Source organism: Nipponia nippon, unplaced genomic scaffold (assembly GCF_047370975.1).
Source record: "Nipponia nippon isolate SJK-2023a ecotype South Korea unplaced genomic scaffold, ASM4737097v1 scaffold_2, whole genome shotgun sequence".
NCBI lineage: Eukaryota > Metazoa > Chordata > Aves > Pelecaniformes > Threskiornithidae > Nipponia > Nipponia nippon.
The window spans coordinates 105,659,094-105,675,951 of NW_028262336.1; the positions used below are offsets into that span (position 1 = coordinate 105,659,094).

A 16,858-nucleotide genomic window follows, 5' to 3' on the forward strand; every position below is an offset into this window, starting at 1 on the left:
TAGCTATAACAATTCCTAGTTGTACTGACAAATATCTGCAACCATGAAGGTTTTCACACAGGTGATGGGCACAGGCAAAGGTGAAAACTGTGGCTTTTGCAGCTATGAAAAAGTGAATTAAAGGAAATGTTCAACCTGTGTTTTATAAATTTCAACTTTACTTACAGTATGTAGTCAGCTAAAGGTTGGCTTGCTCTCCAAATACAATCTTTTACTTCGAAATAAATGTTGAGATTGGTTAATCCATGCCAGCACCAAAAAATAATCAATGTGCTGAGGAAACCAAGATTTATTCTATTGGGTGAGCAAGGCTGCCATCCAAAAAGTACACGGTGTAGGCAAAGTACATGCTGTGAACATGAAATAGTGCCTTGTCTTGCTTCATTGTTGAATGGTCACAATAATCCGTCTAAAATCACATACAGAATGCTCCACAGAGTGTTAGCGGTAAAAGAACACAGATAATATCCATTTGCAGTACTCCAAAGCTTTTATCAAAACAGCCTGTCAAGCTGTCACATCAATTTCAAACCAGGTTATATGCATAATTTTTTTGTACCCCGACTGAAAGTTGCTATTGTATTTGTCATCTAAAATAAGATACTCATCATTTTTACTACATGACAATCCATAAGAAGCTCATGTAAAGGGTTGAAGATTTAGATTTAGAAACTTTTTTTTAAAAAAAAATGAATAGGTCAAAGAAGATTCCATATAGATGAAATCATCATTACTATCATCCTTTATGAGTAACCTTATGACTTAGGAGGACAACTCATTATGCATAAAGTTAAGAAACAGCATACATCTTTGCAGGATTAGGACCTAAATTATAATAATAAATACTACTAATATTATATCAAAAACCCAAAAATATTCTTAAAATGGATTTAAAAGGTTGTCGTACCATGAACATGACACCAGACTTAAGTTTAAAAGGTTCTACTTCCACTTCTATAAGTGATTTATCAAAAGCCCTTTTCTTTGTACTGCAGTTCGTTTGTCCATTCTATGAACTTAGATGTAAACTCATGGGCTGGAGTTATTCTTATATTAATACAGTCTCGATGCCATTGTTAGAAATTCTGACAGGACTCCGAATACAAGTTATAAGACACACTGACACCTTAACAATAAAGATTTTTCTCTCTTTTCTCCTTGTTAAGTGCACATAAAACACACCAGTCAACTCAGAAATAATCAGTGGCCAGTTAATATTTAACCATGCCACAGACACAGAAACATACAAGCTTGTTCTATGCAAGAAAGACTGAATCAACAAAGTCTATTAATTCAGATGCAGATAGAGCCCAAATATCACTTTTTAGATATTAACCATCTTTATGCAGGGTATGGCTGAACTGATTAATCCTGCCTGTCCACATTAGCTCTGCAAAGAGCTACCTTAGCTGTCGCTGCAAAGTGATGCCAATGTTTCTAGTTCCAGGAAAACATGTTAATTCAGCCAATACTTTTGTGAATGAGCTATGTCTTTTCCTAAGTCCAAAATGGCTTTTAACATCTATTGAACCAGTCACATAAGAACACCACAAGACAGCTCTGCAGAGTCAGCTCATGTCTGCAAGCTGTAGCTCTAGCTTCTAATCCTTCTGCATTATCCAAGATTGCCACCATAAATAATAGAGTTGATGTAGTATATAGGAATTCAAATCTTGGGACAGCACACATGAACGCATCATTACACCTCACACCTTCAAGAACATAAATATTCCAAGTACCAGAAAAAACAGCAGTTAAGGAGAACCACCTGGCAGTCACATAGAGGCACAATGAAGTTTGAGGTGAATACTATATAGGACCACAGTATTGATGAAAATTAGCACTGTAATTAAATGTAACTAGCAGTTTGTCAACATCATTATGCAGGAAATGAAATAATTAAAAGATCTTTAATATTTTAACTGATAGAAGAACTGTAAAATCAAAATTGAAGTGTTTTTAAATTCTCACTGCACATATAGTACTGAAGCTATTACTACCTGAAGATGATGATCAGAGATAGGCAGAAAACAGATTACATGCTTAGTCTGATTTTTTTCCAGAAATATTGCTTACACTTGTTTCAGATGAAACTTCTTTTTTTGAGGAGGAAGGAGGGAATGAAACTGCACTAACATCTGTTGCACAAAACACTGTTTATACATGTTATGGTCTCTCTCTTAGATACTTTGTGCTAGAGAGCATTCAATCTGCCTGAAAAGACCCAACAGTTAACAATTCTCAGATAAGCTTTCCCATCCTCTTCAAAACTTCTCTTTCCCCACATGTTCAGACCTCAAGCAAACATTTAAGAGTGTGTGTATGTGTGTGTATAAAAAAATTCATACTGACATAATGGATCTTTTCTCCTCAATATTGCATTCTAAGAACTTAGTCTTCTACAGAACTGACTGCCTAATTTAGAGGACTGTATCCAGAACTTTTAACATATTTCAAAGGATAGTCAATTTATGTAGTCATCTTGGCAGCTGAAAATAAATTAAACCTGAAGATATGAAATATAAAAATTTTTATCAGCAGAACCAGGTTGCCAAAATTATGCTTTTAAAAAGGTTGCTGTTGACACAGGGGAAATAATATTGATTATAAGACTGTCTTCTAAGATGAACAATTTTTCAAACAGAATTTAACAAACTTACCAGTAACTAAAATGCATCGGATTGCTGCAGGGCTCACATTAAACTTGCAAAATTCTGTGCACTGCCATACAAAATTTCTCTCCATTCTTGCCTATTTTCAACTCCCCTAGATACAAAGGCAAATATAAAGGATACTTCAGCCCATTCCTACATCTCCTCTATACCACGCCCTGCCTAGAACAGATCAGTTTGTCTGCAGTGCAGCTAAGATACAGATACACAATGAAAGTATATATGTCAACCAACACTAAATCAGACAGAATTGTGATTTCAACTGAAAATATAATTAATTTCAGGAAAAAAAAAATTAAGCAGTTTTCCATTACTAAGAAGCAGAGAAAAAGGCTGCAGACTAAAACATGAAGAAGCCGTATTTCCAATGGTTATGATACTGGTTATCCTATAATTAGCGTGTTGTAGAGACAGTGAGTCTCTGGAATACTGTTATGTAAAAAAATGAAGGTTAATTACATTGTTACAGCATTGCCTGATTTTCCCCTCAAACACATATGCCCCTTGTGAAGACTTAAAAAAAAATATTTTTTTTTATAAATAAAACAGGAGCACAGAATAGGTGTTCAAAGCCTACACTGTCTGACTGGAAGATGTCCTTAAGGATGCTTTCAGGTCTATACATATTTATTGTATTTGTGAAGTCCCTGCCTTTATAATTCAGACAGCTATTCTTATGATGTGCACTGTGAAGTTACAAATACCACCTAGCTTATTTCATTCATCTAAATATATAGATATAATACAAATAACTATTACGTTTCAATAGTTCATCATTATGTTTCAACATTACAATATTTCAGCATCACTATCTTCAGTCAACAGTCATGCAATGTTACTCCTTAAATAAAAAATACACTACAGATATTCACAAAAACAACGGCTGCTGTAGAGAACAGTCTTCAAAATTCCAAAATATGACACTTCCTTCTTCATTAAAAATAAGAATAATTACACCCATAAATAAATATTTAATTTTCTTTTCCTATTTATATCTATGGGAATTTTAAAGAACCTTTTCATATTACACGTAAAAGAAGATCACAGTGGAAATGCCAGGGTTACAAAGTCTTTATGCTATGACAAGCATTGAACATGAATGAGCTGCCTTTGTCAAATTCTAAACTGACTGGTAGTTCCCACTAAGCAAACAATTATTACTGTTTTGTGGAGGGAAAATATAGGACAATTTAGATAAACTGTTCTTATGAAATGAGTTTCTATGACTTCACTTACAAATGAACCATCCTATTAGGAACATCAGTCACATATTCAAATAAACTCAGTTGACAAAGGCTTTGGAGGAATAAGGAAACCCTAGAAGTCAGGAATTTGAACGACTAGGATAAAAGTGAAATTTGTCTTGGGTTTTTTGTTGTTTTTATTTGTTTTAAGTCACTACATAGATGAATTTCTCTAGTCTACTTTTTCCCATGATAATTTTCTCTGAAAAATTTACCTTAATTACTTTAAGTTTCATCTTGGATTGTATATTACAAAGTTATCTGGATTGTGCTTTACAAAAGGCACCTTTAATTAAAGTAGACATGTTGCCATAAAGACCTAAGTATGTTGATTAATAACAGATGATTTAACTTGAAGAGGCTATGTAAAAGAGAATGATGCAGGTATTTGTTCTGTCTAATTATCTTTGGGAAGGATCCTTTATAAACTAATTCCACTTGTATTTCCACCTTCTCCAAAATAAGGCAAAAGGCTTCTATGATGAACTCCATCGCAGGCTGTTGATATGATAACTTTTGAAAACTAATCTTAGCATAAACAGATAAAGTGGTATTAAAGAAAATCATACACCAACAATTAATGTTTTGTTTTTAAACAAAAATAATCCCAAGGTACTTGCCCCTTAACTGGCTGTATTGAGATAAATTATTATTATCATTATTGTTATTATTATTGCTCCTCGTGTGCTGGCTGCCCATTACATCTCATTTTTAGCGAAGAGTTTTAAATAACTTCAGCTGATTTATTAAGTAATTTGCTACTTCATCAGAATATTTATTAAATGTTTCATAGTATGGACTTAGAAATCCTCAGGGAGAAGCATTAGCAATATATTAGCAATATATTTTGATGCACAGAAGATGCGAGATGATCTCCACTTCCTTACTTCATTCCTTCAGCAGGAAAATCAAAGCACAAAGGGTAAGCATGGATTTCAGAAATTGTTTTGACTACACTTATATACAGGTTGGGAATACAAAAAGGGATTTTCACCAAGGTATATTCACTGCTAAAGCATGAAATCAAACACTTGTGCATGTTTTAACACAGTCAATTGCTCTGCTGCTACGTTACTAACCAGGTTGGAGGTAAGATAAACTCAGAGCAAAAGAGATGCGGACAGATGGTGGGGATGGAGAGAAAGTTCCCATGAGCTACAGATACAGCAGCTCTCTAAGGTGCTTCCTTAGCTTCCAGTTTAACTACCTTTTTTCTTTCTGTAAGCTTGTTGGAGAGAAAGGGGAAACTGCTTCTTTCTTTTCCCTTTTCCACTTCTTTTTCTCATAATATATGATGAGGACAATAAGAGAAGACTACTAAACGTGTTTCATCCAAATTGATGCCACTGAATATGAGTCAGATGAATCGGTGTTGCGTAGGAGAGCTAGAGAGGCAAGTCATTACACAACTCTGCTTACAGGCATAACACTTTGGGATACAGACACCAGTCAGAAATCAGCCACCCTTAATAGCTCCTGGATCTTCTGGAGTATGCACCGCATGTACCGCAGTTTGGGAGTTTACAAAGGATTTCTACCACATAATACAATGACTATATTTTCATTATAAACTATCATCCAGGCAGTCTGATTTGGCAAGTCACATTCCTGCTGTCACAGTTTGGGAAGATTTCTGTACAACTGATTTCATCTGAGCGCAGCTAGGGTATACTAGAGATGTGAAATTTCAGGTGCGATATTCAGCCTTCTTCCCTTCGAAACCCATGAGGAGAGGGTTATCAGCACCCGACTCTGCAAACTCTAAATTGTAGACTGGAGACAGTGATGGACTGGGACCTTGGCTCGCCATCAGAGGCAAAGGCAAATGCAATGACCTTGGAAAGGATGACTTTCATACCCACTCTCAAGTTTAAATACCTGGGCCAGCTGTGGCAAACAAGAAAATTCTTGAAAGACAGGAGGAGAGGACAGGTTAGGTAGGTAGGATACTATGTGGAATTCATCATATTTGCTACCGTGATCTCAAAGACAAATTTAGTTAAGCAATTATATTATTAAGAATTATTGGAAACTCACAGATTTTTCATAGTAAGCTAGTAAAAAAAATCAAAACATCAAATTGTATTTCCTATCAAGCTGTGCTATTTCCTATCTGTAGAAACTGATAGGAAAATTGCATATTTCCTGTCAAACTATTCATCTATCAAAAAGTAGATGCAGCAACACTGCTAGTTACGGACAGGAACCCAAAAAGTCATCCTCTAAATATAAAAAATACTAAAAAAAATGAGTACAAGATATTAATTGATCAAAACACACAAAACATTTACAGGAAAAGATGAACAACAGGAGTTGAAATATTGTTGCCCCCCTCACCAGTGTTTCCATTTCACTGACTTACAATAGGTGAGCAATATACTCTTTAACAGGGCTACCTATATTAAAGAGTGAAAATAATGTCAGTAATAAAACTGACTGAAAAGATGCCTGCATTTACTTTGCTACAAATTTTAGGTGGGTGAATATATCACCTTTAAGAAAGTTAAGGTGGGCCTAGGCACTGCATTTATTTAGTATGATAAACAGCAAAAGTATTTTTAATTTTTATTGTATAGTGTATACAATCTAGCAAATCCAGTTAGTAACTTCTAGAATAAGTATATAAAAGAATTCTTGGAATGACTTAATCTATTTAAGCAAACCGCTACAGCTCCTTCTACTTTCAAATATTTTCCCAATATGGTACAGTCCAAAGCAACAATCTCATCTGAATTAGCACTTGTTATTTATTCTGTGATGGAATTGTGTCAGTGCCAAAGACTGCACACCCAATAGCTTGTCAGAATCAGTCTGTATGACAGTGCTCAGCAGATCCAAATGGACTCAAAACTATACATGAGACCACAAGTGAACAAAGCAAGTCCTTCCTATCATATTACCCATATAGTATAATCAAATGTAACAATAACAGTATCATAACAGAAAAAAAACTCTATAATTTTTTTATTATATAAACACCTTATTGACCTAAAATGCTAAATTTTCTATTCTAACCAGATTATTGGAAAGCAGGATGAAAAGTAGCAGTCTTGGCATTCAGTTGAGACACCACTCTCCTGAATAGCAGGTGCCTCACTTAATCTAAGAAAACATACTTAAGATATGAACTCAGTTACCATTCTTTTAATTTCAGTGTATGAGAGCATAAGAATCTCTACAGTGCTTCAAAAGCAGAATTGTAGGTTATTTCAATACTTGATCTCATGGGGGATGTACATAAGGCACACAGGGATATACATATTACAGGAATAAAGAACATTTACAAAGAATACCATTAAACCGCAAAGTTGCTATATTCATATTGCCCTGCTTATAATTTAAAATTTTATTTACAATGAATCTATTAATTTAGAAAAGATTAAAATTGTAAGTGGATCAGACGATTAAAAAAACAAGGTGTTCCCTCATAGTCCTGTTAAAAAAACCCTTCTAATGTTAAAAAAGATAATTAAACAAATAACTGAGAACCTTGAACTTATTAAATAGATTTTGATATGTGCAGGAGAGAAGCAGGTGAGAAGGATTCAGAAAAGTAGTCCGGAAACCCAGGACACTTACACTGGGGTATCAAACTATTTGTATTTCCCACCTCCCAGGAACACATTAAGACAAAAGGCAGCACAGCTATTCAAGGGACAACTTCTGAGTCCCCCCAATTGTCCACCAGAAAGAAATAAATTCTACAGCCATAGTAAGCCTTTATAGACATAATGGCCTACTGTCATCAAGCATCATCTGAGCCTATTATTTTTTTTTTTTTGGCAAAGCAGCATAAAGATTATCTGCTTATAAAAATACATAGATTGTAATGGCTGAATGCCAACTGCTTTTCAGAAAGAAGTGGAGCAGCTCTCTGTTGCTGATGTACATATATTTTCATAGGTAAGAAGTGTATAAACAAGTATCAGATACAGTTCAACAACTGCATTTTGGAAAGGAACAAATAAAGACAGAATAGTCTAAAAAACAAGGGGAAAGAAGGAAAGGACTCAGTAAGTATACTTCTTCCCTTAGTCCACTCCACAAATGAATCTTAAGTGTAGCCCTGTTTTTCATGTTTAGCACACTTTTCCCATTATCTCCTTTCTTTGCCCCCAGAAATCTTTTATTCCTTTATTTGCCTACTTCCTTGTTCACTTAAACTATTATTTTTCTCAATATCTACATCCTATTAAATTAAATATAAGAAAGTAATACACGTACACCAAAACCATGGTAATTCAACATTTAAGTTACATCTCATCAAGCAGCCGTTTGCTTAAAAATATTTTGAATATGTTTTTGAGTTAGGATCACATCTTGTTGTATTATGCATTTGCACAATCATATAGCACAATGAATTACAGACCTCTTTTTAGAAAATAACCTAATTATAGAAAAAATGCATTGATTTATTCAAAAACAACTTTTTTTTCCTAGTTACAGTTCGACTAACTCCAGAAATGTTCTGTACATTTTAAATTGAACTTTATGATTGTTCTCACTCACTGGAAAGACCACACACTTGGGAAGAATTAGTCTTTATCTCAACTTATAAAACTTACATTATATTAGCTTTCCATTTTTAAACAGACCTAGTTACTGCTTTATCATTTATTACAGACTCAGCTCATTAATGAATTTAACATATGTTTTATTCATATGTATGGGCACATACACACATAATCTTCCTTAAATTGGAATAAAGCATTTTTGCTTACCGCTGTGCCAGTAAATAAAAATATACAGGGATTTTTTTTCCCAAATTTATTTCAAACAAACCATTGTTTTTTCTATTCCCCTTGCTTCACAATACTTCAATGAAAAGTGCATACGGGACAACAGACTACAAAAAAGTAAATATCCCACATGAGACAATATACAACCAGCTTTTCTGTCTTTAACACTGAAGGAAATAATTTGCACCACTATATCGCTTGGAAGTACAATTTGTTATTTTTAGGACTGTGGTTACTTCTAACATTGTACTAAAATATTCTCATGAAATACATTAATTTTTCACACTACAGAAACAAATAAAAACCAGCAGCCATCTTAGCTACATGTATTTGAGTTACCAAGGGGAAAACAGATGACTGACAAAACTTCACCAAATAGATTAATTTCTTAAATTATATTGAGACAAGTGATCTTTCATGAGAAATTATACCAATGTATCACTTTCAGTTAAATTTTTCAAAATCGTCAGCAATTTTAGTATTATTTAATTATTTTTCAGTTAACTAATTTATTACTGAACTACCTAAAGCAATAGGAAATATTCCGAATAATTAATAGCAGCGTATTCTAAGCAGAAAAATAAGCCATGTGCTCCAAATTATGCACCTATTTTATAAATTTATTCAAATACAAGAGTCATCTTATGCTGCCCCTAAACACTGTTTTCTAGCAGGTTTTGGTTACATACCATCCTACGGGGAAACACCATACCAGTTCTTCAGCATTACCTTTTCAGTTTTGTTACCTCCAAAGGCTTAGGCCACACACTTTGTTCTGACAAATTTAGACATCTTGTGTTGCTACTAGAATAGGAGCTTGCCCTGACAAGCAGGTGGCAAGAGATCTTTGCAAAAATAACGACAACTGAGCTAGCTGTGAACAAGTCGGCGTGGGTACTGACAGACTCCTAAGCAGTCCTTTGCAGGCTACACACAGAAGCATTCATCTAACTTCTGTGCAGGCTTTTCAACCCAGGGGGCCACAGTATCAGAGCAGAGACTTCTTGTGTCCCTGTTTAAAACTCTCTTGGTGTGTTCCCAGTCACTGTCGCAATTGTAATATGGCCGCAAAATAACTGATTATAGCTTTATGACTTTCTGACCATGTATTAATATGGAAGGAGATATCTTTCATTAATTTTGAATGTTATTAAATATGAATTCAAATGACACACACTTTGACAAAGTAAACAACATTGCACTGTCAAGTGCACATTTGTTTCTTTTAGAAGTTACAAGAACTGTCACAAAACTATCTTTAAAGAGTCTAGAGTGATTTCAATTCATTATTTAATCCAATCAATTTTATGCCAGTTCCATCTGGAATCTCATCAGATTAATACAATTTACACATCTCTACAGTAAACCGCTTTTTAGAAAATAATCTTATTTTCAAAGAAACAAGGGTAAAATGTAAGTCACAGCATTTACAAACGAAAACAAATCAAACATTCCCACAACAAAACTGGAAATATTCTTAGCTTAATTTAGTTTTTCTCTTGCTTGAAAGAAGCTTACCAAACTGTTGTTTCCACCTGACTGTCGTGCAGCTGTCGATTGTCTAACTGGGCAAACAGAGGAAAAAGAACTTGAATCCCTCCAATGGAATGAATTGCGCTGTGAATGGAGTGGGTTACGATAGCTTTCACATCCTAAATTAATAAAAGAAACAAATAAAAGGAAAAACCTCAGTTACTCTCAATTTTAAAGGACAGTTACAAACATAACTTGGGAACAGTTAAACACTGAATTGAGTGCAAACTAAATCAGACTTTTTTTAACTTAGTTTCATTACTTATGTTTCAATTATAATCACTATATTTAAAGGCAAACATTAAACAGAAAGACTTCAGTATCGTGGCAAGCTGTGCCTTATGGTATGAAGTATATATTTCTTAATGAAGAAATAATGTTTTTTTCTCTAGAAAGTGAGCAAAGAAAGAACAGTTCAAGTGATAGGTATACTAAGAGCTGAAATAATACAAAATAGCAATCTCTTTGTACACTAGCACACAAATCCTCTTATTATCCAAATGATGTTGAGCTAACAGTAATCACAGAACATCAATTTAGTAGCACATACCTGAAGCATAAGAGCATGGGGTGAGTGTACAAAAATTGAAGGATTTTCCTTTGGTGAGGATTCAAGGCATAGCTGAGCATCAGTAGCCTTCGCATTATAAGTAAAAGCGATGCTACTTGCAAGTTTCCCATCGTATAGCACTTGTTTATGGTGCTCAGCCAGATGAATGTCACTCTCAGATTTAAATTTGAATGTGCTCTGAAAAAAAAGAAAACAAAAGTTTTACGAAGTAAATATTTTAGACAAAATCCTTGCCACAAAATGTGCAGAAAATACATTGGACTTGAGAGAGAGTACAGAAACTGTTAAACTTCCAGTAGTTTAATGCAACTGAACAATGAGACAATTTTTTTATTTACTCTACTCCACATCAACATGTCAATATAATATTTGGTATTTTATGTGGTATACTTTCTGTCTCCTTTAGACATCAGTGTTAAGTTTCAGATGTAACTATCTGGAAGAAATGTGTCACATTAAACAGCTATAAATATGTTAAAATAAAAAATTGAGCATATAACGCATTAAAAATAAAGAACAAATTAAATGCCTCGTATTTTAGTTTATATAAACTCACTCAAATCAGAATATCGACTCCTATACCATTTTGATTAAAGGAATAGTTATTTTTAAACAGCATTAAAACCCATGCTTCATTAACAGTCAGGAGTATATATAAACAAGCTACTTGCACTAAAAAAAAAATCCAAATAAAATTATAAATGCCATATTTCAAATTAATGATTCTCCAACTCAAAGCTTTTACAAAGGAAGACTAAAAATTTCTATTATTCTTAAATATACCATGATTCATATCTGATCTAAAACTAGGTTTTCTGGCAACACTGACAAATCAATCAAGCACAAGAAGATAGATTTCTGCCTTTCTGCAAAGCGTTGTCAGATTTACTTGGCACATAACTGCTTTTGTATGTAACATTCATTTGACAGTGGCAAAAAGACAACTAGTAGTAACACACAGTGCCGTACTGATACAAGTAAAGCAGATTTGTTAGAAATGACCACCATTTAATTAATGCAATATATATATATAAAATATGTTATATTTCTAAAATCTTTACTCAGTTTAAAATAATTTATTGCTGAGGTTCATTACGAATCATTTTGCTTGTTTTCACTGCATATAGCCATCACAATTCTCCTTATCCCTTAGGTCCTACCAAATCTTTCCCTCCCTTCCCCCACACAGTAAGAAATCCTGTATCATGAACATATTGAAAGTACTATCACTAGGGTTTTGGTTATCCAGATTAGAAGAATTAATATAGGCAGCTTATAGGCTATCAGCCACTCTTTCCAAACAAATTACAGGTTTTTACCGATTACGTAAACCCATAAAATCCATCCAGCTTTTGCAGAGCTCTCAAGGCTGCTGGAAGCCATGACAAAATTATGTTGCTTACAGCCAAATGACAGGAAAGCACATCTGCTCAAGTGACTGACACATGGCAATATAAGGTTTTGTGACAAGCATCCATTTGTATGTGGGTCGTAAGATTGATGTAGACTGAATAGACTGGGCACCTGACTGCAGCTGTTGGAGAACCCTTGGAGCAGATCTGTCAGTCAGCATGCTTGGTGATGTCAAGCAGAAGGGAGGCAGCAATGCCATGCTGAAAATGTATGAGACGCAGGTACCATAACAGATAATGCAAGTAGGAAGGGCAAAAGGAAGTGAATGGGAAGTAAGTGCTTTAATCTATGTTTGGCAAAGAAGAACAATGTTATCTTTAGCTGCATTAGGAGGAGTGTTGCCAGCAGACGGAGGTGATCCTTCCCCTCTACTCAGCACTGGTGAGGCCACACCTGGAGTTCTGGGCTCTGCAGTACAAGAGAGCCATGGATTTACTGGAGAGAGTCCAATGAAGGGCCACTAAAATCACAAAGTGACTGAAGCACCTCTCCTATGAGGAAAGGCAGAGAGAGCTGGCACTGTTCAGCCTGCAGAAAAGAAGCCTCAGGGGGGGATCTCATCAATATGCATAAATATCTGAAGTGAAGGTGCAAAGAAGACAGAGTCAGGCTCTTCTCAGTGGTGTCCAGCGACAGGACTAGAGGCAATGGGCACAAACTGAAACACAGGAGGCCCCCTCTGAACATTAGAAAACACTTTTTCACTGTGAGGGTGCCCACCAAGGTGGTAGAGTCTTCATCTTCAGAGATATTCAAAAGCTGTCTGGACATGGTCCTGGGCAACTGGCTCTAGGCGGCCCTGCTTGAGCAGCAGGGTTGGACCAGATGACCTCCAGAGCTCCCTTCCAACAACCTCAACCATTCTGCAATTCTGTGATTTGCATTTGGGTTAGCAGTCCATTTAGCAGGGAAACTCCCAGTGATCCCCACTTACTGCTCTGTTTATACGGCAAAGCTGTTCAGAATCAGACACTTCCTTTTGGCTGAAACTTAAATGTCCTCCAACTGGTGGTAGTCATTCAGCCCAAAGGATCAGACTACAACCAATCTGAAGTAAAAACCCCAAAATATACACAATGTGGGTATTCAACCCTCAGCACCAAACGTTTTAATTTAGAAGTGTGTTCCTATTGTGCCACACTACTTACTGAAGTAGAAAAACCCAAAGAATGAGTATTATGCTTACAGATTGAGAGCTGGCTCTCTGTTGATATGGCTTGCTACATCTCACTTATCAGGAAATGACTGCTACAGTTTATAGATTTGTCCTGAGGAAGGTGATGATGTATTTCTCCCCATAGGACATTTTTAACTATACAGAAAACATCTTTGTGCACTTTCTGCAGAGACAGAAATAATTTAGTGATGTCATTGATTTCCAAAGATATCTGCATTCTGCAGGTACTATATTTTGATGTTTTACCATATGAAAACTCTTCTTACCTGAAAAAATTTTCATGCCTCTAAGCTTTGTCAGATCCCAAAGCTCAGAATGCTTTACCTCTTGTCCTGGTTTCGGCTGGGATAGAGTTAATTCTTTTCCTAGTAGCTGGTGTAGTGCTGTGTTTTGAATTTCATATGACAATAATGTTGATAACACACTAATGTTTTAGTTGTTGCTGAGTAGCGTTTATACTAGTCAAGGACTTTTCAGCTTCCCACGCTGTGTGAGGTGCACAAGAAGCTGGGAATGAGCATAGCCAGGACAGCTGACCCAGACTGGCCAAAGGGATATTCCATACCATATGATGTCATGGTCAGTATATAAAGTGGGGGGAGTTGGCTGGAGAGTGATTGCTGCTTGGGGATTGGCTGAGCATTGGTCGACAGGTGGTGAGCGGTTCCATCACTTGTTTTTCCTGGTTTTTGTTCCTCTCTCTCTCTCTTGTTGTTTTCCTTTTAATTGCAATTACAATTAAAATTACAATTACAATTACAATTATTATTATTATTATTATTATTATTATTATTATTATTATTATTATTATATTTCAATTATTAAACTGTTCTTATCTCAACCTTAAGTAAGTTTTCTTACTTTTGCTCTTCAGATTCTCTCCTATATCCCACCGGGGGGGGGAGGTTGAGTGAGCAGCTGTGTGGTGATTCATTGCTGACTGGGGTTAAACCATGACAGTCTTTTTTGGTGCCCAACGTAGGGCTCGAAGGGTTTGAAATAACAGGTTAACCAGAGTTCATTAAGGAATTTGTATCTGTTAACAGTTGCGGGTCCTGATATTGATTCATCTGTTCTCAATATTAGTTTATCTGATCTGCACCATGCTCTTTTTTTTTTGCTGTACATGTTAAAGATTTGTGTTGTTTTTTGCAGTTTGCTGTGCTCTGCAGTGATTAGTGATGTTTTGCCTGGTAGATTTGTTATTAAAACACTGGCCTTGAACTTAATCTGGTATTTGAGCTTTGTACTGAAGCCATTACTGTACTTTGGGTACCACCTCATGGAGAAAATTAGCAATTATACTTCTTCTCGGAGAGGTGTTTTATGGAGGAAATACAGAATGGCACCCTTGCTACCTTCTTCTATGAAGTTTCCTCCTTCATTACAATAACTTTTAAGTATCTTGAACATCCTTGGATAGTTAAGATACTTCTATTGGTATTTCTTGGAAATATTGTTTTGTTTTTGTCTAAGGTTAATAAACAATTTAAGAATATCATCCAGAGATCTGCCCCAAGGCTGGATAGTTATGAGTGTCAGGTTGTGTGGAACAGCATGGGCAAAAGCCTAGGACAGTGGGCACCTCCAGTGTTTTGGAACTTCACCTCTGAACAAGTGCAGAATTCTGAAAAATTAGTAGAATATTTGGAAAAAGTATGCGGTAACCCTGGCAATTCCAGGGAGACACAAATCACTGCAATGTGCTGCAGCCTGACCCATGCCTACCAAGCCTTGTTCAACACTATTCAGTACCCTCAAGGGGAAGAGAAGGTCTCTGGTTCTGACAACAAAATGACAGATGCTGTGTCTACTCCAACCCCAGCACCCCAACTGCCGGTGCTGGGCTGGATGTTCAAAGGGAGGATCCCCTGTACACATCATGCAACTGATGCTACATGGAGTAAGTGGGTCACACTAATCGCACAATGGGCTCAACTAGGAAACCCCAGTCTCCCAGGAATCATGGAAGTAATCACGGACTGGCAAGAAGGCAAAGATTTCAGAATATCGCCAGAGGAGGGGGTGATGCGTGCTGAGGAGGCCCCACTGTATAATAAACTGACAGAAAATGAGAAACAATATGCTCCATTCACTGATGGGTCCTGTTGTATTGTAGGAAAGCATCGGAGATGGAAAGCTGCTGTAGTGAGTCCTGTATGACAAGTTGCAGAAACTGCTGAAGGAGAAGGTGAATTGAGTCATTTTGCAGAGGTGAAAGCCAGCCAGCCAGCTTTTGATATTACTGAACAAGAAAAGCGGCCAGTGCTCTATCTCTGTACTGACTCATGGATGGTGGCAAATGCCCTGTGGGGGTGGTTACAGCAATGGAAGCAGAGCAACTGGCAGCGCAGAGGTAAACCCATCTGGGCTGCCACAGTATGGCAAGATATTGCTGCCCAGATAGAGAACCTGGTTGTAAAAGTACGTCACATAGATGCTCACATGCCCAAGAGTAGGGCCACTGAAGAACAACAAAACAACCAGCAGGTGGATCAGGCGGCTAAGATTGAAGTGGCTCAGGTGGATCTGGACTGGCAATGTAAGGGTGAATTATTTCTGGCTTGGTGCACCCATGACACCTCAGGCCATCAAGGAAGAGATGCAACACATAAATGGGCTGGTGATCGAGGGGTGGACTTGACCATGGACACTATTGCACAGGTTATCCATGAATATGAAACATGCACTGCAATCAAGCAAGCCAAGCAGTTAAAGCCTCTCTGGTATGGAGGATGATGGCTGAAACATAAGTATGGGGAGGCCTGGCAAATTGATTATATCACACTCCCACAAACCCTCCAAGGTTTGCACCACCACACAAGCACCATGTGCTTACAATGGTGGAAGCAACCACTGGATGGCTGGAAACATCCCGTGCCCCATGCCACTGCCCGGAACACTATTCTGGGCCTTGAAAAGCAAGTCCTATGGCGACATGGCACCCCAGAAAGAACTGAGTCAGACAACGGGACTCATTTCTAAAACAACCTCATAGACACCTGGGCCAAAGAGCATGGCTTTAAGTGGGTATATCAGATCCCCTATCATGCACCAGCTTCCAGGAAAATTGAATGACACAATGGACTGTTAAAGACTACACTGAAAGCAATGGGTGGTGGGACATTTAAACACTGGGATGCACATTTAGCAAAGGCCACTTGGTTAGTCAACACTAGGGGATCTGCCAACCCTGGCCAATCAAAACTTTTACATACTGTAGAGGGGAATAATGTCCCTCTAGTGTATATAAAAACATGCTGGGGAAGACAGTCTGGGTTATTCCTGCCTTGGGCAAAGGCAAACCCATTCATGGGATTGCTTTTGCTCAAGGACCTGGGTGCACTTGGTGGGTGATGCGAAAGGATGGAGAAGTCTGATGTTTATTTTAATGACTTCTCTAGTTAATCCTAAAATCCGTTCCTTCTACCTGCATCACAGAATAGGGGTGAGACAAGGTGCAACAGATTCACTTTTCTTTGTAGATCAAGATCTGCCTTTTCCTGAAC

General features: G+C 36.7%; 1 protein-coding gene across 7 annotated transcripts in view; it reads right to left on the reverse strand.

Annotated features, from left to right (window-relative positions):
- Nucleotides 1-16,858, reverse strand: part of NBEA (neurobeachin) — a 513,742-nt gene that overhangs the window by 369,191 nt on the left and 127,693 nt on the right. For all 7 annotated transcript variants that reach the window (XM_087756962.1, XM_087756961.1, XM_087756957.1 and 4 more), the window contains exons 9-10: nt 10,739-10,936; nt 10,174-10,307 (exon numbers count right to left, since the gene is read on the reverse strand). In XM_087756962.1, coding sequence (XP_087613088.1) covers nt 10,174-10,307; nt 10,739-10,936 — 332 coding nt within the window. The remainder of the gene's footprint in view (nt 1-10,173; nt 10,308-10,738; nt 10,937-16,858) is intronic.